This window comes from Urocampus carinirostris, chromosome 9 (assembly GCF_059441175.1).
Source record: "Urocampus carinirostris isolate Australia breed hairy pipefish chromosome 9, RoL_Ucar_1.0, whole genome shotgun sequence".
NCBI classification, from domain to species: Eukaryota; Metazoa; Chordata; class Actinopteri; order Syngnathiformes; family Syngnathidae; genus Urocampus; species Urocampus carinirostris.
Window position 1 is genome coordinate 14,969,956 of NC_142357.1, and position 23,211 is coordinate 14,993,166.

At 40.9% G+C, this 23,211-nt stretch overlaps 3 protein-coding genes across 5 annotated transcripts; all 3 read right to left on the reverse strand.

Annotated features, from left to right (window-relative positions):
* Nucleotides 1-4,918: 4,918 nt before the first annotated feature.
* top6bl (TOP6B like initiator of meiotic double strand breaks) lies at nucleotides 4,919-10,472 on the reverse strand. Of its 3 annotated transcripts, none has more exons than XM_088344615.1 (14): nucleotides 10,159-10,470; nucleotides 9,887-9,983; nucleotides 9,411-9,464; nucleotides 9,203-9,315; nucleotides 9,023-9,106; nucleotides 8,890-8,945; nucleotides 8,642-8,707; nucleotides 8,148-8,343; nucleotides 7,852-7,975; nucleotides 5,859-6,017; nucleotides 5,636-5,757; nucleotides 5,457-5,567; nucleotides 5,288-5,386; nucleotides 4,919-5,219 (listed from the first exon to the last, which is right to left on the reverse strand). In XM_088344615.1, the coding sequence occupies exons 1-14, from the start codon at nucleotides 10,240-10,242 to the stop codon at nucleotides 5,172-5,174; spliced, it is 1,413 nt and encodes a 470-aa protein (XP_088200741.1). In that variant the 5' UTR covers nucleotides 10,243-10,470; the 3' UTR covers nucleotides 4,919-5,171. The 3 variants fall into 3 exon arrangements, with proteins under 3 accessions (XP_088200741.1, XP_088200742.1, XP_088200743.1); XM_088344616.1 differs by having other exon boundaries at nucleotides 9,203-9,308; nucleotides 10,159-10,203; XM_088344617.1 differs by lacking the exon at nucleotides 7,852-7,975 and having other exon boundaries at nucleotides 8,234-8,343; nucleotides 10,159-10,472.
* Nucleotides 10,473-11,967: 1,495 nt separating this feature from the next.
* On the reverse strand, nucleotides 11,968-15,485 carry tstd1 (thiosulfate sulfurtransferase like domain containing 1). Its single transcript, XM_088344619.1, has 4 exons — nucleotides 15,342-15,485; nucleotides 12,517-12,645; nucleotides 12,217-12,379; nucleotides 11,968-12,091 (listed from the first exon to the last, which is right to left on the reverse strand). Exons 1-4 carry the CDS (start codon nucleotides 15,400-15,402, stop codon nucleotides 12,037-12,039), a joined length of 408 nt encoding a protein of 135 aa, XP_088200745.1. The 5' UTR covers nucleotides 15,403-15,485; the 3' UTR covers nucleotides 11,968-12,036.
* Nucleotides 15,486-17,505: 2,020 nt separating this feature from the next.
* On the reverse strand, nucleotides 17,506-20,031 carry LOC148359392 (LRRN4 C-terminal-like protein). Its single transcript, XM_088344618.1, has 2 exons — nucleotides 19,902-20,031; nucleotides 17,506-18,576 (listed from the first exon to the last, which is right to left on the reverse strand). The coding sequence occupies exon 2, from the start codon at nucleotides 18,572-18,574 to the stop codon at nucleotides 17,786-17,788; it is 789 nt and encodes a 262-aa protein (XP_088200744.1). The 5' UTR covers nucleotides 18,575-18,576; nucleotides 19,902-20,031; the 3' UTR covers nucleotides 17,506-17,785.
* Between the last annotated feature and the right edge of the window lie 3,180 nt (nucleotides 20,032-23,211).

A 23,211-nucleotide genomic window follows, 5' to 3' on the forward strand; every position in this document is an offset into this window, starting at 1 on the left:
GCCTTAATAATTGACAGGATAGGCTTGAACAGCGTCCCAACTATTTTTAATCAAAGGTATTGATACAAGGGCAGCACAGTGGTTAGCGCGTTCGCGGCACAGTTCTGAGGTCATGGTATCAAACCTTCCTGTGTGGAGTATGCATGTTCTCCCCGTGTTTGCGTGGGGTACCTCTGGGCACTCCAATTTCCTCCCACATTACGAAAATATGCATTTCAGGTCAATTGGCCGGTTTAAATTGTCCCTAGGTGTGACTGAGCGAGTGAGTTGTCTGTCTCTGTGTACCCTGCAACTGGTTGGCAACCAGTTCAAGGATGTCCCCTGCCCGAGGACAGTTGAGATGGGCTCCAGCACCACCGCGACCCTACTGAGGATAAGCGGTGCAGATAATGGATGGATGGTATTGATACGGATTTTTATGATACAGAATTCTTATCTTCCTATCCTATCATCTCTCCTCCTTGATCTGCTTCCTTATCGTGGTGGAGGAGTTTGTGTGTCCCAATGATCCTAGGAGCTATGTTGTCGGGGGCTTTAAGCCCTTGGTAGGGTCACCCATGGCAAACAGGTCCTAGGTGAGTGGCCAGACAAAACGCATATCAGAAGACCCCTTATGATGAAACAAAACGTTGGTCCTCGCCCGGACGCGGGTTACCGGGGCCCCCTTCTGGAGCCAAGCCTGTAGGTGGGGTCCGCTGGCGAGCGCCTGGTGGCCGGACCCTTACCCACGGGGGCCGGCCGGGCACAGCGCGAAAGGACGACGTGGGACCCTCTTCCCATGGGCTCACCACCTGTAGGGGGGGCCAAAGGGGTCGGGTGCGTAGAGAGCTTGGTAGCGGCCAAGGGAGGGGTCCTTGGCGCGACGATTCCCGGCTCCAGAAACTGGGTTTTGGGAGATGGAACGTTACCTCCCTGGAAGGGAAGGAGCCCAAGTTGATCCGGCTAGATATATAGGGCTCTGGTACCAGTCCTCTCGAGAGCGGTTGGACTCTCTTCCACTCTGGAGTTGCCCGTGGCGAGAGGCCCGGAGCCGGTGTGGGCATATTAGTTGCTCCACGGCTTAGCGCCTGTACGTTGGGGTTCACCCCAGTAGATGAGAGGGTAGCCTCCCTCCGCCTTCGGGTGGGGGGACGGGTCCTGACTGTTGTTTGTGATTATGCACCAAATAGCAGTTCAGAGTACCCACCCTTGTTGGAGTCCTTAGAGGGTGTGCTTGAGAGCGCGCCCCTTGGGGACTCCCTCGTACTGCTGGGAGACTTCACCGCTCACGTGGGCAATGACAGTGAGACCTGGAGGGGCGTGATCTGGAAGAATGGCCCCCCTGACCTGAACCCGAGTGGTGTTTTGTTATTGGACTTCTGTGCCCGTCATGGTTTGTCCATAATGAACACCATGTTCAGACATGAGGGTGTCTATATGTGCACTTGGCACCAGGACACCCTAGGCCGTAGTTCGATGATCGACTTTGTCGTCGTTTCGTCGGACCTGCGGCCGCATGTTCTGGACACTCGGGTGAAGAGAGGGGCGGAGCTGTCAACTGATCACCACCTGGTGGTGAGTTGGCTTCGATGTTGGGGGAAGATGCCGGCCCGACCCGGCAGACCCAAGCGTGTTGTGAGGGTCTGTTGGGAACGGCTGGCAGAATCTCCTGTCAGAAGAAGTTTCAATTCACACCTCCGGCAGAACTTTGCCCATGTCCCAAGGGAGGCGGGGGACATTGAGTCCGAGTGGACCATATTCCGCGCCTCCATTGTCGAAGCGGCTGATCGAAGCTGTGGCCGCAAGGTAGTCGGGGCCTGCCGCGGCGGCAACCCTCAGACCCGTTGGTGGTCACCAGCGGTGAGGGATGCCGTCAAGCTGAAGAAGGAGTCTTATCGGGCCTTCCTGGCCTGTTCGACTCTGGAAGCAGCAAAAACTCGGGCATGCGAGGAGTTTGGCGAGGCCATGGAAGCAGACTTCCGAACGGCTTCAAGGAAATTCTGGTCCACCATCCGGCGTCTTAGGGGGGGGGGGGAAGCGGTGTGCCATGGACACTGTGTATGGTGCCGATGGAGCGCTGCTGACCTCGACCCGGGACGTTGTGAATCGGTGGGCGGAGTACTTCGAAGACCTCCTCAATCCCACCGACACATCTTCCTCTGGGAAAGCAGAGCCTGAGGACTCTGGGTTGGGCTCTCGTATCACTGGGGTTGAAGTCACCGAGGTGGTCAAAAAACTCCTTGGTGGCAGGGCCACAGGGGTCGATGAGATCCGCCCGGAGTTCATTAGGGCTCTGGATGTTGTGGGCGTGTCATTGTTGACACGCATCTCCAACATCGCGTGGACATCGGGGACAGTGCCTCTGGACCAACAGACTGGGGTGGTGGTTCCCGTCTCTAAGAAGGGGGACCGTAGAGTGTGTTCCAACTACAGGGGAATCACACTTCTCAGCCTCCCTAGTAACGTCTATTCAGGGGTACTGGAGAGGAGGGTCCGCCAGGAAGTCGAATCTCGGATTCAGGAGGAACAGTGTGGTTTTCGTCCTGGCCGTGGAACACTGGACCAGCTCTATACACGCTGCAGGGTCTTTGAGGGTGCATGGGAGTTTGCCTGTCCGGTCTACATGTGTTTTGTGGACTTCGAGAAGGCATTCAACCGTGTTCCTCAGGAGGCCCTGTGGGGGGTGCTCCGGGAGTATGGGATACCGCACAGTCTTATCCGGGCTGTGCGGTCCCTGTATGCCCGGTGCCAGAGTCTCGTCCGCATTGCCGGCAGTAAGTCGGATTCATTCCCGGTGAGGGTTGGGCTCTGCCAGGGCTGCCCTTTGTCACAGATTCTGTTCATAACTTTTATGGACAGAATTCCTAGGCGCAGCCTTGACGGGGATAGATTCCGGTTTGGGGGCCTCAGCATTGCGTCACTGCTTTTTGCAGATGACGTGGTGCTGTTGGCTTCCTCAGGTCGTGATCTTCAGCTCTCGCTGGAGCGATTTGCAACCGAGTGTGAAGCGGCTGGGATGAGGATCAGCACCTCCAAGTCCGAGGCCATGGTTCTCAGTCAGAAAAGGGTGGTATGCTCCCTCCGGGTCGGGGAGGAGGTCTTGCCCCAAGTGGAGGAGTTTAAGTATCTTGGGGGTTGTTCACGAGTGAGGGTAAGATGGAACGGGAGATCGACAGACGGGTCGGTGCAGCGTCTACTGTCATTCGCACCCTGTACCTGTCCGTCGTGGTGAAGAGGGAGCTGAGCCGAAAGGCAAAGCTCTCTATCTACCGGTCGATCTACGTTCCTTCCCTCACCTATGGTCATGAACTTTGGGTTATGACCGAAAGAACACGATCCCAGATACAAGTGGCCAAAATGAGTTTCCTCTGCAGGGTGGCTGGGTTCTCCCTTAGAGATAAGGTGAGAAGCTCAGTTATCCGGGAGGGATTCGGTGTAGAGCCACTGCTCCTCTGCGTTGAGAGGCGCCAGTTGAGGTGGCTCGGGCATCTAATAAGGATGCCTCCTGGACGCCTCCCTCGGGAGGTGTTCCGGGCATGTCCCACCGGCAGGGGGCCCCGGGGGCGACCCGGGACAAGTTGGAGAGACTATGTCCTTCGGCTGGCTTGGGAACGCCTCGGGGTCCCGTCGGATGAGCTGGCTAGGGATAGGGACGTCTGGGCTTCCCTTTTAACGCTGCTTCCCCCGCGACCCGACCTCGTATAAGCGGAAGACAATGGATGGATGGAATTCTTATCTTCTTGGTATTTCAACAGATTGTGTTTGAGAACACAGAGGTAGATTATGTATGTATCATTTTATGAATAATTACTTGATTATTAAATGACTGAATTAATAATTTTAAATGACTGATAGATGTCTGAAATATAATTTGATGTGCACACGTGTGAAGTGACACTCCTGAACAAAGCTGAATATCCGAAATCACTTTAAGTGAGATAAAAAAATTAACCGTCCAAATATTGAACCTAAAATCGCCCTTATTTAATTTTAGCTTGCTTATATAAAAACTATTTGTTATACAGAACAAGTGGGTACACACATTCATTGTATTTTTTGTCATCTAATCCAAAAGAGTTTACTCTTTTGCCTATTAGCATTTAAAATAGAAGTCTTTATTGTCAAGTCAAGTAACTTATACTTGTATAGCCCTTAAACTTGATCAAAAAAGTCTCAAAGAGTTGCAGACAACCATTACGACATCCCCTTATCTGAAATCAAATTGAGTATTGTGAATTAATTAATCATTCTACTGTTGATATGAACGTGATGAAACATTGCATGCAACGAGACTAGACATGGCACTTCAAGATAAACATGTGAGACTTTCAAAAGAAAAAAGATAAAAGACTGTCAGAATAAATAAGCAATATATTAGAGTAAAGTTGTTTGACTGGCCTAACCTATAATAGAGCAATAAAAGAGGAGTGCAATAAAGAGTAGTGCAATAGCATTAGTTGCATCAAAAATCCCGAATAAGTCGCAAAATATATATTTTCCGTTTTGTTTAGGGTCATGGTGGCCCTGGGGAAAACTGTCTCTAAGCCCGTTTTACTTTGTTTTAAGAAACCTCTAGCACATACCATAGGGCAACAAGTTAAATACGTGGTGGCCAGTGTGAGAAGAGTACCATACAATGTTGATGGCTCTGCTGCGGTATTGCAAGCCGGGAATGTTTCGAGACTGGGCAGAGAGTAGCCAATGATCTTCTGGGTTGTGTTGATTATTCTCTGTATGTTTTTCCTGTCCGCTGCCGTGCTCTCAGCATACCACTTTGTTACGCAGTATATCGTTTATTTGACTACATACAGTATTGTGATGTGTTGCTAAATACTAACTTCATGGGCAAATATTCAGTCAAAATATTTTCATCCGTTGTTGTCAAAAAACAATCATAGTTTTGCTGGGCGATTCGATAAGGTTACTGGTGGACTTTAGGTCCATTTCAGAATCAGTTTTATTCACAATAATGTACCCATAAAAGAGAAATACACATTGGCAACCTGCACTTTAAATTAAAGTAGACAACACATTCACAATGTTTACATGTTGTACAGTATCAAATTTATGGGGCTTTTTTTAACTTAGCAAGGATTTAGATCATGGAAGATCTCCATCTATTTAAATAAACATGACCACAAATGCATTTCATGAATGTAATCATAAGAAACGTGCTTTAACCGCAGTCTAAATCAGATATCCCATCTCATGTCAACAGAATTTTTCAAATGTTCTTCCACCTGTCAAGTGAAAAAACAAGCCAATTAGCAATTATTTAGTTCTTCAGATAAACAAGCCTCCTGGGTACCTGAACAGAGTAGCATGAGCTCCTGGGGGCACATCTCCATGCTATCGCCCTCTGCAACGCTTCACGGAGGGAGGCTGCCAGTTCGTGAGTATCGCTCACCTGCACATACAAAATGGTGACTGTAAACATAAGAAAAATGTAAGCCAGCTAACAGATATTTAAATATTACCTGCATGAGACTAAGACACGCTTGTCTGAACTTTGGGTTGGTGCTGCAGCTCACAATACTGCTGCAAGCGCTGAGAGTAACTTGAGCTGCTAAAAGTAATTTTTCTTGGTCCTTCACACACACATATATATATCTTAACCATTCGCAGACAGACAGATGTGTCTAAAGCCTTCACTTGCCTTTTTTTGGAGATCTTGAGCCTCAAGTGTTTTGTTTATCTCCCTTTGGAGGGCTTCAGTGACAGTGCGTCTGTTGTTGCTCAGAATATCCTCCAGATGGTGCTCTATCAGCGTATCTGTGACTAAATGAAAATAATATGATTGTGAATCGTCAAATTTGATTTATCCTTCCCTCAAAAAAATACTGAAAGTCTGGTTTGTGTTTGCTGCATTGTTCTGTTACCCATGACATCTGAGAGTTGTGAAGCAAAGGGGTCTGTGTGCTGCAGAAAGACTGCGATCAAGAGCTTCTGTTTTACATGGTGCAAATGAGACATTTTCTCAGATTCAGGCCGTGTTTCGTGCTCCACAGTGTACACAGTGCTGCCTTCGTACAAATGATCTGCAGACAAAGATGAAAGCAAGAACGTAAATCCACAGAATATTTGGCAATGATCACAGAAAAGAGCATTATTACAAATGTATTAAGAGATGCATGTTACAGTGCAGTTACAAATCAGTGCATGCATATCTTTAGAAAAAGATTCTATTTCCATACTTAGTTTCCTATTTTATCAGGCTGAGATAAAAAAAAAGTATTAGTATCAGTGTAATTTATGTGTGCAAAATGCTCCAAATATAAGCAGAACTTTGCTGTAAATATCACATAAAATAAACATATATTTCTTGACCGATGAGTATTGAACAAATAAATAGCATTAAAAATATATATAGTTTTGCTTATTATTCAAATCAATACTGTTTTTTTTTTGTATGAATGAAGATTTTTTAACCACTTGGACAGGGGTTGGCAACCTAAGTCTCCTGAGCCAGATGTGGCTTTTTTTGTGAGTACATTCGGCTCGGAGGTAAAATTATTCCCATGCACATTTAGTCTATAATGTGCTAATTTTGATTTGTGCAAAGTTTACAGTCAAGGTGTCACACCAACAGACCCCATCTTGGCTGTACATTTCTAAGAAATTCATAATATGAAAGCTCATTAAACAACGTATGTTCATTGTTGAGACACTTTGTAGAGAAAACCCACAGATGGAAAAGTAAACATGCAGAAATGCATGCCAAACGCAATTTTATTGGGTGAGCAGAGCTATGCACACATTGCACTTCTCTGCCCAGTGCCGTCTGCACCGAGGGTAAATACATCAGTATCTTTGTTTGCAGTATATTGGGAAATTTTTACAAAAGAACTGTGCTTGCACCTTTTTTTGAAACTATTATTCATACAAAAAAATGAAGGTCAGGGAGACAAGTTTGAAGTGGTATATTTTTTGATATGGGACAAATGGTCTGGCATTATTCTTATTTCATAAATGTTATCAAATCATCTAACATCACACAGTGAAATAAAATGTGCAGAAATTTTTACATTTTGTCTAGAGAGTGGGTTTGTCAGTTTTGCCAAATTTTTTTAAAATATATGGTATGGCTTAAAAAAAAAAAAAAAAAACTCTCATATAGATAGATACACACACACATATACACACACACACATATATATATTACACACACATATATACATACACACACGCACACATTATATGTTTTTTTTTTATTACTATTATTTATTTATTTATTGTTATGATGGCTTTTTGGGTTAAAAAGGTTCCCGACCCCTGCACTAGGATATGCTAAAGAATACAAATTTAGGATTGAGGAAAAAGCAAAACGATTGACTTTTTTAACCACTTTGTGCAAGAATACCAAGATGTAAATTTTATAAATGGAGAACTTTAAAAATTATGAATCATTAATTTCACATAACACTTATTTATAAGCATGAGGGAGAACTCAGAGAAACTTGGGAAAAAGTAGAATGGAAGCTGGAGCCTTCCTGAAACCTGGAAGTCATTTTATGCAGCAAATCAGACACCCTGCACTTGTTAAAATAATTTGGAACAGATCTTTTGTTCACTAGAAGGAAATACGGACAATTTTGAAGAGAATCTACTGCTTTCTTGCGGTTTTGTTCCTATTAAATACTAAAAGTTGTCAAATGATCTTAACCATTTTGTAGCTTTTGTAGTACAGCGAATTTTCTCCGATTTTTTTCCCTTGCATTCTTCAGACTTTTAACAGGTTAATTAAGCCAACTCTGAGTTCACATGTGTGCTTTGGTAAGCATAAAGTTCTTACACTCCAAAAGTTGCTAATTTTCAAAGAAATCCCTCTAGACATTGCGGGTATTACATTTATGTGTTGATCTTTGTGTTTACCTGTGTAGGAGGGGCAGTAAAGAATTTTGAGCCCTGGTTCATTGCAGTCCAGATTAGACGGGAGGGTTCGGAAGAAGGCCAAGGGGAATGTTACAGGGACAATAGTAGAGGTGTAAACCAACACCTAACCACACGTTAAGGACTTTAGTGTGTGCCATTTGTTGGTTTTATGGTAGTTGTTGCTAGCGAGAGGCATCAATGCTAGCTCATATGTGAACACTTTTTTGAAACTGGACACCGAGAGAACAACAAGAAAGTTGTTGAAGGAGTGGCCTGTGGAACAAATTCAAGGATACTTCTACGTGTGTAAGAACAGTTTCCAGGTTGGGGTACTGCAGCACACAAGGCGAGAGCAACGTGACAATCTGCATGCTCAGCTCACCATACAGGCCTCCGTCCATGGTTTTAGGTGGGATGCTGAGCAGTAACACGGGGCCCTGGGTAGGGTGGCCCCCATAACAGCAGTTTCCGTTCTTCTTTAGCGTGTTGTTGCTGCAAACGCAAGGAGACAGGAGAGGTTTAACAAACATACCTTACTTTTCTTCTACAACAGCAAAATATTATTAATCTCTTTGGCTAATCATAAACCTCCAATAACAGAGCTTCATCAAATCATGTCGCAGGTATTTAAGATTATGAAAAGGAAGAGGGGACCAATACATTTATACATAAATGCAAACAACTGAAAAAGTATATGGTCTCCAAGAGAGTCAACCAAAACTAGGTATCATGTTTGTTGCCATAGTTGAGTTGATTCATCTTGATGAAAACTGGACTGTCAGCTACTGACATAGAACGACAGGTGATATCCATTGATGATTTCACTGCCAATCCAAGTCTCTTTTTGAAGCTTGCCCTATAACAATACAAAACAATTTACATAAAAACATGCATCTAATTGAACGATTAAACTTTACAAGCATGGTGGGTGGTTTTTAAAAAACAATGAAAATAGATTAGTCCAAACAACCACAAATATATTGAACATGTATAAAACATTCCAAATAGTATGAACACAGATATTTAAAAGATACAAACCTAAATTCTTGCTGGATAGTCTGCTGAGGGAATTCGCATCGCATGTGCACTGTGATCTATTGAATTGAATATTTTTTTTCACATGAGTGCAAAAATATGGAAACACGGTGTTTCTGAGCAGAACCATGCATACTGTTGCGTTGGCAAAACTAAATATGCGAAGGAAAGATTGGACACGGGCGGACAACTCTGGACTGAAGCTTCTTAAATCTTTAACCTGTGTAGCATAAATTGACAAAAATAGGAAATAAATAGTACGAGTTTTGATGACATTCTTTCCTACATTTGGTATTTGTTTTTTTGTTTTTTTTACCTGGAAGGAAAGAAGTAGTTTCACGGGCCCATGCACATCAGTAAAAGCACACAGATCGAATGGGTCAGGCTCGGGAACAGGTCCTTCGCAGAAGAGCTTCAAATCCCTGAGGACTAACGCAAAATCAAACAAGACACAAAACACAGCCGTCCCAAATGTGACATGACTGTGAGTATTTGGGGAGCTATATGCACGAGTGTGTACAAACCATTTTGGAAATTTTCCAGTTGGAGTCCTCTCCATTTGGAACCAGCAGCTGCAACTGCGACACATATGGGGGGACATATTCAGACATTGTTTAGGTTTCCACTCTCACGGAGATAAATAACTGCAGGCTTCTTTTTTTTTTTTTAATGAGGAAATCACACATTTATCAGTTCCTTAAATCTGACATACTCGGAAATAGGGGAAACAACCAATTTAATTTAAAAGTTTATTTACAACGGTGCAATACTATGGTAAAGTTAGATAACACAATGTTTCTAAATTTCTAATCCTCTTTGGGGAAAAACTGAGACCTTAGTCAGTCTATTTCATTTTCCTGCTAAATTATCAATGCATCACGACTGGAATTGAATGTAATTGGAACTGATAGGACATTCAAGCGAGTCACTTAAAGAGACTGAAAACACGAACTACTGTTGTACCTTGGTAAAATAGCACGTATTGAAAACCACAATTTACCTGTGCAATTTGCAGCACCTGTTTCGGTCCGGAGAAGGATTAAAAGTCCCCCGTGATAGTAACCTTTTCTTCCAAAAAGTATAAAGAGCCGTAGTGCCTAAATAAACGAAGAAACGTCACTAGCATGGCATGCTATTGGTATGCTAATTAATGCTCACATTTAATGCTCATTGGTGCCAGATTATGTACGTTTTCTTCACATAAACAACATGTGTATAACTTGTGTTTTATTTTTTTCTGTTTTTGTTAAAAATTAGTAAATTAATATTTACCTGTTTTATTTGTTCCAGCATTTTCATTTGAGCTTTGTGTCTGAATAGACACAGGTGCTCGAACCTACATTTAGCAATCATCATTTGGATTTCTTTATCATATGGGATGCCATACCAGTCCGTGATTTATATTGTATTATATTCAAACAGACAGGAGAGATTTATGACTTTTCCAAACCGATTGGGTGAAAAACTCACTTGGCTGCTATAAAAAAAAGATCCAGTACTGTACTTATTTATCCATCCATCCATCCATTATCTGCACCGCTTATCCTCAGTAGGATCGAGGGGTGCTGGAGCTACCTATTTACAAATGTTCGAAATTGAAAGGACGGTGTATATTATTTAGGGAGCCTACGAGTGGTAAGAATTTTCATTTATAACCCCCCCCCCAAAAAAAAATATGGATCCGAATAAGCAAAAAAATACATGATATATAATATAAACGTGCATTTATTTTAAATTTCTTTTAAAATACCAGTATGTCGAAAAATAATAATTTTTCATTACATGAGGCTTACAAAGAAGGAAATAAACAATTGGACTCAGCACTTAAGGTTGCTACCCGGAGAGACATTCCAACTTCCCAGGCCAGAACAACATTGAATATAAACACCATAATTTACAGGAAGTCAGGTAGGTTACCCCAGATGTGAAAACTGTCCCAAGAAAGCAAACTTGAGATTTTTCGATCTAGATAGATAGATAGATACTTTATTCATCCCCGAAGGGAAATTCACTTTTCCAGCAGCATCCCTAAGCTGAGAACAATCGAAAATAACTGAGAACAATCGAAAATAACACGGGAGCTGCTGGAGTGGCTGCCATTCGTGACGGCGCCGGAGAAACGATTCAATTTGAATCATGTACAAACAAACAAACAATTGAATCATGTACAAGAAACGATTGCATTGTATATAACATTAGCATTACAAGTGTTTGGGGACTTCATTGTAAGCTTTCGTTTTGGCATTTTTCACATCTAGGGTAACCGACGTACCATTTCAGGATTTCGCTTTCCATCTCGACTCTTCGTTTTCTCATGTGCTAATGACCCTGCTAAATTCATAAAATTTAAAAATATTCTTGCAGCATTGGTTTCAGGCATCATCTTCATATCTGACACAAATATTGGATAAAAAAAAAATAACGCCATCTTAAAATTATGTATGCATTTATTATTTTATTTTAGTAGCATACCTACAGTATATTCAGGGTTTGTAGGCTTTTTTGTGGACAAGGACTTTTTAAAAGACAATTTTACAATTTCTCCAGTATCTTTAAAAGAAGAAATCCAGTGTGAATCATGCATTGTGCAGATCCAAAAATGTATTTACGATTTACATATGTGATTCTAAATCTTGCACGTGCATTTATCAAGACAAATGATTTTTAGATCCAAAGTGAATCGCAAATATATTTGTGGATATGAACAATACGTGTGTAAATCGTATTGAAACAAATCTTTCCCTATAAAGGTGTTGGGTAAAATGATAGTAATACGTAGCTTCTTCCCATTACAGATTACCACTGTGAAACACTACCTTAATTTTTGGCATGGCCCCTAAAAATTGTCTAGTTAATACGTAATCCTTGTACTAAATACACATTTTATACCGTCCAGTTTAGGTGTAGTATGCACCTGTCCTGTTGGGTGTAACTCATAGGCGGCTATGATGCACGTTTATTAAAATGTATTTAGTGGGATAAAGAAACAATAAAAGAGACAAACAAAATTAGTGCAGTCCCATTCTATTCTTGATTGTAGCATTTTTCAATATTAGGACACAAAATACAACTGAGAAAACACCACTTATAAATACTTTAATGAATGAAAACAAAACAGGATACAAACAAAAAAGAAAACATTCTTCAAAGTCACTGCCCGGCTCTCTCAGACCACTCTTTGTATCCTCCGGCGTAATTACGTGCACTGAAAAAGAAGGACAAACGAGTGGTTGCTTACTCCATGGGTAACAAATGCAAACTTCAAGCAACGAGGGGAAAAAGAATATGTGCACAGTTCAAAGCCCATAAGAGTCGACAGAATTTTCTCACTTCGAGTAGCCAAGTTGATTTGCTTTGCTTGTTGCCGTTGCCCCGCGTCTTCCCATCTGGCAGTGAAAGATCAGCTCCGAGCTGTGCAAAGGCGGCTTAGTGACTCCATATTTGGCCTTAAAGGCTTCGGGTTCCAACTTAAAGGCATCTTCTACTCCATCAACTAGGTGGGGTGAAAAAGAATGGAAATATGCAATACTAGAAAAACAACTCTGCTGGCAAAACAGCATTCCAAACTAGGCTAAGCAGTAAATCTGTTCTGGTCTACTACATTTATAAGTCAATGATTGAGGAACCGACCTGGGATATGAAGCGATCCGGGTATACGTCCCTTATCCACTTCTTCCTGAGTACGGACATCAACAAGAAGTATGTTTTGGCCTTTTTCCAAAAGTGCTTTCAGATCATGATATGATATATCTGCTGAGGCTGGAAAACAGAATGGAAAACATGGTGAATGCTCACAAAAATTGTCAGTGTTTTTGCAATTTTATAGAATAGTTAGTAATAAAACGGGCATGTTCCAGTCTGTGCATTGGACGTGAATCAGAAATAAAAAAAGTTCTTTTGGAGGGTAGTTAGCAAGGCAGAATATATGTTCAAGAAATATCCGGAGCCTGACTGTAAAGCTCTCACTGAGGCAGTCAACTGTAATCCACACTGTACAGTAAATTCTTGGTTAGTGGCCTTAGAAGGAGAATGCTTGTTTTTTTGTCAGGGATGTTATTTCATTTACAGTACTTTTAAAGGATAAACATAGTTAAGTTAAAATATATTGTAGTTAGGCAGAAATGTGTTTTAGAATGCAGACATTAAATGAGTTAAAATTTTATCTATTTATGATGGGATATATGTGGTGTGAAACAAATGAAAAATAAATCGTGTTATTTTGTCATATTAGACCTGGGCTAAATGCCCCAAAAATTAAAATCTTGATATTAACAACCGTTCTGGGGGATGATTATTTTAACCAACTTCAATAAACAAATCCCTCGGAACATACATTTGTTTAAAAAAAGTGTTCTCTTGATCACTTTGACAAGAATGTTAACGGTCGTGGCTAGTCCCAAAGAACAGCTACCCATAGTTTGTTGTGACTAACTTGTCTGAATGCCATAATTGATGAGTTATTACCTTTTATTGGGCCATCTGCACCAGATTTGAGCAATCCAAATCAAAAACTAGACCCGATTCCAGAATTTGGCAAAATGACGATTTAAAAAATGATGAATGAGTCATTCAATTTAATTATTCACTAAGCACAATGTGATATATTACCTACAGGGCGGAGTGGGACAGTAAAGGCTTCTAAATGTTGACAGGGCAATTAACAGTAATCGATAGGAGTGATAAACTTAAATGCACATAGTGTATTATTTGACCACGAGATGTTGATGTATTGTGTAGTGCAACACAAAACTATATTAGACATGGCACTTTAGGATAAACAACATAAACAAGTAATAAAGACCAAAAAAGAAAAAAAGTGAGATAAAAGAATGTTGAATGCTAAGATCAACCTTTTCAAGTTGAGAGCTCCTTTTTTTTTTTTACTAATTAGCGCAAAGGCCACAAAGTTTTATATGAATTACTAAAAGAAGAACATATCATGCTATCAATATGTTGTTACTTTTTCATTACCCAGGTAGTTATTGGAAGTAGGGTTAAATAGACTCAGTCAACCACTAAACTAACAAAACATTTTAATAGAAAATCAAGACAACCCAGCACTGGTACTTCAAATTGAATCGTTTCTCCGGCGCCGTCACGAATGGCAGCCACTCCAGCAGCTCCCGTGTTATTTTCGATTGTTCTCAGCTCAGGGATGCTGCTGGAAAAGTGAATTTCCCTTCGGGGATGAATAAAGTATCTATCTATCTATCTATCTATCTAGAACAGGTCCGCAAGCACCTAAGCTGTCCGTAGGGGGCATCCTGGTGCCCGTGGGCACCATGTTGGAGACCCCTGGATTAGATAAATTTTTATGTAGATAACATTGTTGTTTTTTTAAATGAACGGCTTTTTTTTTTTTTTTTTTTTACCAATGGATGTGCTAAATAATAAACACTTTTTTCCTTTAAAAGTTAATAGTACTGTATACTGTACTGTAGTTCATCATACAGGAAGACATGGTTGAGTTTTTAAGAATAGTTGAAGAGGATCTACAGAGTAGAAGTAAATGGAAGGAGACCAAGGGGAAGGCCGCAATTGACGTGGATGGATGTTGTTATGAGTGCACTGTAGGAAAGAAGTCTAAATATAGTGGAAGCTAGAGCTCTTGTTGGTGATAGGAATGAGTGGCGAGGTGTTGTAAAAGGATAGTGGGATGTCTAGACGCGTTGGGCAGGGCACCGGTATAATGCGGCAGGGGTAAACCAGTGAAAGCTGTCGGGCCTTGCTGTTGAACAGAAGAGTGTGTTGTGTCACCCTGACCCGAGTGACATGGCCGCTTTCTTGTGTCCCGTTTCATCTGGAAGGACGAAAGCATGACCAACTTGGGTGCCGAGGTGCTTAACTTGTTTAGGTGTTTGGGCATTTGGGTTGGCCATGGTCCAAACATTTTTGAGTGTGTTTTTTGCTCTCTTTTTCTCTTTTCATATTCTTTGTTTTTGTATGTGTTTGTCTCGCTGTTGGTCACCCCTCTCGAGGGATATGACCAAGGTAGATAGATAGATAAACAGATGAATACCAATATGAAAAGCTTGAAAAAAATTTTTAACCGCATGTAATTTACATTTACCTATGATCACAGGTGGGCTATTTTTTTTAGAACAGGCACATTGGGAAGATAATGTGGTCCTTGGAGAAAACGTTAGTGACCTCTGAGACAAACTGGGCGTTTATGCATAAAAGGCAATAAAACGTAAACCTTTTCGTGATAGTTTTTTTTTTCTATTTTTCAGCATTGCTGCCAGGACGACGTTACTCTGTCAGAACCTTTAAACTTCCGGGTTCGGTGCACTTGCAATGTATGTACTGTATTGTGCTAAGAGGCACACGAATATACTTTTTTCAATGGCCACGTATTTTATCGAGCACTTTATCAGCTACGAATTCTTTTTTCCCCTAAAAGTAATATCTAAAAACATAAAAGGGTAGAATAGTCAGAATATGCACTTACTTACCTGAATTCGCCATTCTCCTGGAAATATTTAAGACCGTGTACGTGAGTTTGGAACCCCTCATAAAGCAAATTTAGACTGCACTCTTTTCCTGGTTCTGGGACAAATCAATGCAGAGTAACTTAAAAGAGGGCGGGACCAAAGTGACTCTTAACCAATAATATCAACCCTGTTTAGTGACATCTTAACAAGTAAACAAGAATGCTAGTAATACATGATACTGTTTTAAAAGGTGATTTTATCTTTCAATGCACTCGATTTATACTCTATTGCAGTGATTTTCAACCACTGTGCCGCGACACACTAGTGTGCCATGAGAGTTGTCAGGTGTGCCGTGGGATATTATCCAAACTCACTTTTTAAAATTTAATAAAACATTTATGAATCATTTTCTGCAAGTGTTATGTAATTTTAAAGTGCCTGTGCTGTAAAAACTGGCGGTATTATAAATTCTATTGTAATTAAACATTCTGTTCAGTGACATTTTATAATATTTTCTGTTAGTGGTGTGCCGCAAAATTTTTCAAATGTAAAAAACATGCCCTGGCTCAAAAAAGGATGAAAAACACTGCTCTATAGCATATTGAATTATACAATTAGCAGGGTGTTGTCACAGTCATAGTTTGTAAAGAGGAATATGATATAATATATTGTCATTGTGGGGCAGCACGGTGGCGATTGTGCGGCACAGTTCATGTCATGGGAACCTGTCGTGGGTTCAAATCCAGCTCCAGACTTCCTGTGCGGGGTTTGTATGTTCTCCTCGTGCTTGCGTGGGTTTCCTCCGGGCACTCCGGTTTCCTCCCACGTTCCAAAAAAACATGCATTTCGGGTGAATTGGCCGGTCCAAATTGTCCATAGGTGTGAATGAGCGAACAAGTCGTCTGTCCCTGTGTGCCCTGCAGTTCAGAGTGTCCCCTGCCCACTGCCTGGAGATGGCTCCAGCCCCCCCACGACCCTAATGAGGATAAGCAGTACGGCTAATGAGATGAGATATTGTCATTGTAACATGTCAAATGCAGAACGAAATATAAAAGTGCCACCCTGGTGGTGCAAGAAAGATTACAATTTAATATACCACAGTTTAAAATAATAAGTTATGGGTAATACAGTAGTATAAAAATAAGTAATACTGAAAAGAAAAAAAGAACTGCATCATTGTTTTAATATTTGTTTATTTATTATTTTATTGTACAGTAAGTAATAATGACTAAGTTTAACATTATAATATTTTGTATGTTCATGGCAGCTGAGTGGTTAACGTGTCTGCTGCACAGTTCTGAGGTCATGGGACCAAATCTGGCTACCAGCCTTCCTATGCAGAGGTTGCATGTTCTCCCTCTGCCTTCGCGGGTTCCTCTGGGCACTCTGATTCCCTCCCACACTCCAAAAACATGCATGGCAGGTTAATTTCTGACTTTTAATAGTCCCTAGTTATGTGTGAGCATATAAATGGTGTCTCTGTGTGCCCTGCAACTGGCTGGCAACCGGTTGAAATTGTCACCTGCCCACTGCCCAAAGATAGCTGGGCCGGGCTTCGGCGCACCCGCAACCCTATTGAGGATAAGCGGTGGAGGTGACAGATGGATAAATCTGTTCAGTATTACCGTTCTTCTCATTTATCTACACAATTTTTTCTTTTTCAAAATCGCGTAATTTTCACATGATGAATATGAATTAAGCAATTAGTATGTAACGTATTACTGTGTGCAGCGTCTGCAAATTAAGGGTGGGACACGCAATTATCTTTCCTGATGGCATTTGGTGTTTGGATTCTGAGTACCCGGTAAGCACCCACCTCATTCCCAAACAATAGAATAAGTGATAGTATTAGCAAGCTAATAGAAAGTAAAGCCACCAACTATTTCTTTTTTGCATGGACTTTTATTCATAATGGAGGATTACCTATTTATGGATTATTTTATTGAAAAGGAACATCACATAGACTTCATGTATCAGTTCAGGTTTGACAGTAAAATGTTTGTATATGTTCCAATTTATATTGCTTTCTTAATTCATTTATAAATCTTACTGCGCCTCACCAAATACGAACCTCACCCCACATCACTGTCTGAAAGAAGGTTTTTCTGTTGAATTAATCCATGTTAACTGATCCTCATAGACAACTATACCAAAATAGAGAAAAAATATCTATGTACACGAAAAATGATTCGTTATGTTTTCCCACACAGGGGTTATTTTATTACAAAAGTTTTAGACGTTATTACAAAAATAATATTAACAAAAAATGTTCTAGAAATCTCCTTACATCAATTGCCAGCAAAAAAAGGTAGTTCTAGCCATGAAATGTATGGTATTACAAACACAATGACAAAAATCCAGATTATTTACTCTCTATATTTACACATTTCCTGCTATGGTAACTTATCCTCTCTTAGACTGTCTCCCAATATGTTTCAAACACAACTCGAGCGGTCCTATTTGGATCACAATGTCCCTTCTGTGCTGTATGATGGGTTCCGTAGTCCATCAGCTGAGTCTCTTTTTGCACTTCTATTCTTATGACATCTCCATAATATCACAGCAGAGATGAGAATCAAGAGAAGAATTCCGCCTCCAATAATACCTGCTAGCACTTCGTAGCCTGATGAAGAGGGAGGATCATATCGCATGCAGGAGAACTCTGTGGGATTGCTCTGTCCCGCTCTATTAATTGCCTCCACGCATACCTTGGTTCCAACCTCCATGGACCCCACCACGCCGTGTCGTGAAGCTTCCCCAAACTTTGTAACTTTCCCGTCTTTCCCCTCCACCACCACTCTGTATTGAGTCACCACAGATGTTGGAGCACACCATTTGACCTCAACTTTCCCGCTGTTTTCACCCTTATGGATTGGCACCAGCGCTTGTAAGCGTGGCGGATGAGGAGGCTGGTCAACCCCACTGATACCAGGACAGAGGCAACCGGTCTCTGCCAAGAGCTTTGCACAGGGCACCTGATTCTCCAAGCATGGGTCGAATTCGCAGAGCTCACGTTGGAGGAATCGCATTCTCGTGGTGGCAACTACTTCTGGAGGACGTTTGCTGCTGTCGTCGTCTTCCTCTTCATCGTAATTCTCCTCGTAATCAGCGCCCAGGCCGGTGAATAATGTGAAGCGTGGACGAGTGACGGGAGGAGATGTTGAAGCGGCGTCAGTGACAAAATGGGAGTGAAGGAGAGCCCAGGCGCTCAGGAAAAGGAGAAGACGATTCAAATTTCTATGTGATGATGTCATGTCTGTCGAGAGATGTTACAAGTGTGAGAACAATAATTATACAATGTAATTAACTCAGACTGACCAATTCAAAGAGATAACATAATAACTGAAAAGTTGTTATTGTATAATTTACTATTCCCGCAGTCTTTTTTCAACCTGAAGCGCCATCAAAATTCTATTGTGCCTGCTCAAAATTGTCTTCATTATTATTTTTTTATTGCATGTATTAATTCTCGTTCAGAGGGAAGTTATCAGAGGAGATTTAATTGAAGTAACTGCAATTTAGTTTGTTCAATTTGCTGTTTTCTGAAAATGTTCAGAAATGTGTTTTTCGGCGAAAGTGAGCAGATCAGACATCTGCTCACTTTCTAATGAGACCTATCTGTTTTAGGATCGTGGAGCAGTTCACAGAAATAAGGACATTTGACTGGAATAGACAAAGCTGATCACTGAATACAAATGTTTACATTATATATTAGTATGTCTCAGCTTTATTCTAAGGCATTGATACTCATACTAGTGGCAACACGATTAGAAACTAGTTAAACATACTAGTAATTTTATGTATTTTTGAGCAAAAATGTTACATTGTATTAGGATAAAAAGTTTTATTTCACCATTGAGGGTGTTTTTTGATGAGATAGTTATAATATTAAAAGCACGGGAATTTGTATGAAGAACTACCGTAAACATATAAACCCATCAAAGAACAGAATCCAAATGTATATGATGAGCCTTGTCTTGACTAAACTGGAAATATATACTGGTAGATTATTTTACTGATTTAATGTTTTTGGCTATTTTCTCTGAATGGATTTAAAAAAACATTTCTCAGAGGCATTTTGCAGTGTAACTACCTAATTAACTAGCTCACTTTATTTGTAGACATTACACAGCGTCTTACATTACACAATGAAAGAACCTAATGTTTAATGATGATAATAATTAAAATAAACGACAATATTATGCCTCAGACAGACACTCATGTCTCAGATAATTAAAGCCATCTTAAGCTGCTATTTAGCAACCTAATTACATTCAGATGGTTGCTGTTGAACCAAAGTTGAACATCTTGAGAAGTATTTTACTTTGTTTCACATGCATTTGCTGTTGAAGTATAGTTCCTAAGCTTTACAAAAGACATTCTCAATTCTTTTTGATTCATGTCCCACCAAATGACTGCTTTGACAAGCTGAGTGGTTTCCGTGGGAACTTAACGGTAATCCAAGAGTAACAAAAACTGTTCCAGATGATTGCTTTGTTCCAATGCAAACACAAATTACTCAATCCCAAAGAATGAACCTCGGCATTTTGGTAACTTCAATGAAAAATTGGTTCACTGTACCTGTTTGGAGATGACGACTATTTGTAGTCTTACCAAGTGTTCCTCGTGAGCGCGCTTGACGATTTGTGTTCTCACTGTGAGTTTCTAAAAACTTCCCTCCTCCTTTTCCACCTCCTCCTTTTCAACATCCCCTCTTTCTCTCCCCTTGGTGCCTCTCCCTCCCCTTCTATTTCACATGCTGCCTCTGCCCCCCCCCTTTTATTTTAAACCACACTGCCTCTTTCAATCATGTTCCAAACTTTGATATCACTTTTATATGTCGAGTGGAATTCCAATGAACATGTTTTTCAGGAATCCGTTTTATTGACCAGTGTTTCTCAACCAGTGTGCCGTGAGACCTTGCCTGGTGTGCTGTTGGAAATTGTCCAATATCTTCAAACTGTTGACAAATGAATCAATACTCATTCACACAAAAAAGTGCAGTTCGATTGTTGATTATTTGTGCTGTTCTCAAGTTATCAGCAGCAGCATAATTGCAATATTCTGCCGCATCAATACTTGGCAGTCGATAGAGGTAAGATTTTAAGCTTGAGCCCAAGCCCGACCTTAAATCATGGTTGTATTGGGCCAAGAATGTCAATCATTACGTTCAACTTTGGGCCTGACCCTCAAAAATAAAATATGAAAATTCTGGTTTTCTTCGGGCTTGGTCCCTCACATAAAGTCAATTGGTAGAGTTAGGGCTGGGTTGGGTCGGGCAATATTTTATAGGGCTCGATCATACATCTAAGATAACTCATTTGCTATAGTTTTAATATAACATTCTCTGTCAGAAGTTGTAAAGTCAAGTCATGTTTATTTGTATAGCCCTTAAGCACAGAGTCTTAAAGGGCTTCACAGACCACGGATTATTGCAAACCACAGACTACAGTATTAGTAAAGATAAATCATTTTCAAAAATAAATTAGTTTGAAACTTAAATATGAGCTCACATTGCAAAATCAATTGTTCCACGTGCAGATTTAGTAATTGTAAAGGTGCTGTACTAAATTTGGAACTCTTTAACTCGTGGCCACCCTCTCATGAGCTTGTGCCATCATTGCAGCCACTGTCACCTCATTAATGATGCACATGTAAGTATGGTCATTTCTTTGAGGCGCTTATATAAACTCTTTTCTAATTTTCCTAGGATTTGGCTTGGCGTTTGGACTCAACTTGAAACATGCCTTATTTTGCTTTCACCATTGTTATGCTACACTAACAAACAAAAAACATAAGGGCTCTTTGAACCAATTTGGGTATTGTTAACACATACTTTATGAAGAAAACATCCAACCTTCAACTTTTATAAACTACGCTCAAAAGAACCCCACATTTTAGTAGTATTATTTTAATTTAATTAAAAAAAAAGTTAGAATGCAAGCAGATCATTTTCATCAACTTGAATAACAAAATTACAAAGAACTAAACTATTATAAGAAAGCTATTGTCACCTATGGCCGCCTTATGAGCTGTCTTGACATTTTTAAAGGACAATCTATATTATTTGGAGTATCCTGGTGGAAGAAAATAACTTAATTCATTGAAAAATAACATTCCCCAAATTGTTGACTGTCAGGGCAGACCAGAACAGAACAGGAGACCCCAGAGCGTTCGTTACAAGTCTTTTATTTGGGGAAGCGTACAGGCTTAGCGGGAGACGCGATGACCGTCGAACGTCAGCAGCAACGCCGTGAAGGCAACTTCGGGACATGTAGCCAATCGTAGCGTGGGACGGAGGCAGGTCGAGTTTACCAGGACTGGAGAGAAGATCGTAGCGTGGGACGGAAGCAGGTCGAGTTTACCGGGACTGAAGAGAAGATCGTAGCGTGGGACGGAAGCAGGTCGGATCGGAGGCAGGCAGGCAGAATCAGGTAAACAAGAAGGTACATGTAATCGGGAGAGTCTTACGGGGTACAGAAGTAATCCTCCGACAAAGAGTTCTCCGCGTAACGCGTTTAAAAAGGGAGCATTAACCAATCAGGAAGCACATTCCAGCGCTCCACATGATTACCCCAGGTGGCTCCACTTGGGTAATCATGACAGTTGACGATCATATAAATGTACATTTTTTTAATTACTCGTAGGTCAAGAAATTTGCATGTATTGTAAATCACATGAGGCTCACATAAAGGGCGCAGACATGATTGTCTGCCATATTGATGCTAATGGAACTCCAAATAACCAATAATCTTTCAGAAGACTGGGCAAAAAATGAGAAAAATGGTGCATTTTGGTCACTTTGTGTCTAAGTAGTTTTTCCTTGTGGTTTGTAGTACTTGTTTTTCGGTTGCACTACACTTTTTTGGTTGCACTACACAGCAGCATATAGTGTTCAAATATTACATGGTGTCCCTTGAAGTATTATTTTTATTCTATGGGAGGAAAAAATGGCTAAAAAGTAGACAAAAACAGGCAGATAATTTTTATTAACAGTTTGGTACTCATCTGCCGAAATGACAACATAAAAGCTAAATTATAGTTAAATAGAAAATGATAACACAACTAGTCAGCAAAAGTATTCACCGGTACTGACTCCTGAGCCATGGCCAACACAAATAATGATTTCTTTTTTAAGCCGATTGCTAGATGAAAACAACAATACACAATATGTAATCGACCATGGCTGCGGTGCAACCTGTCTTGACATTTTAAATGTTAAAGATGAAACTGGAGAAGAGTTTCGTTTTCATTATTTATTTTCCTCAGGCCGTGTACCTCAAAATAAAAAAGTAAATAAAAGTGTCCCTCTGCTGAGAAACACTGACGTTGTGTTCCTGTAAGTCGGAGCGACACCCAGCATGCTAATCGGTTTGCTTGTTTACGTGTTTAGTGTTTTTGCAGCTGTTATTCATTATTTAAGATTTTAAAAAACTTCCGGCAAGTTACGCAGGTGCTCGCAATGAATAGGGCATTAAGGTCGGCATCACTGTGAGTCTTTGAGTGGGGGGTGAGGAATGCACGCATGTTTATTTCAAATAGCCTCCATCCAGCGCTCGGAGCTCCCCTTGCGAGCTAAGCAAAACGATGGATGCTCAATGCTTTGTGGGGCTAAGCTGGCAAAAACCGCAAGTTCCATTTTGAAACAGAGCATGCAGGAAAAACATCTTTTATTGGAAAATTCCTTCACTTGCATCATTTTTTCCTTTTGAATAAAAACAGTTGTACTGGGAAAACAAACAGCAAAGCGAAATTATGTGAACGTAACTTTTTTTACGCCGTCATGTTCAGATGAAGGGAAGACAATGTGATAACAAAGTTAAGCAGTCTTAGATCATGGAAAAGGGGGGATGGGAGGGGATACTGCCATGTTAGACACTACACCCTTTTT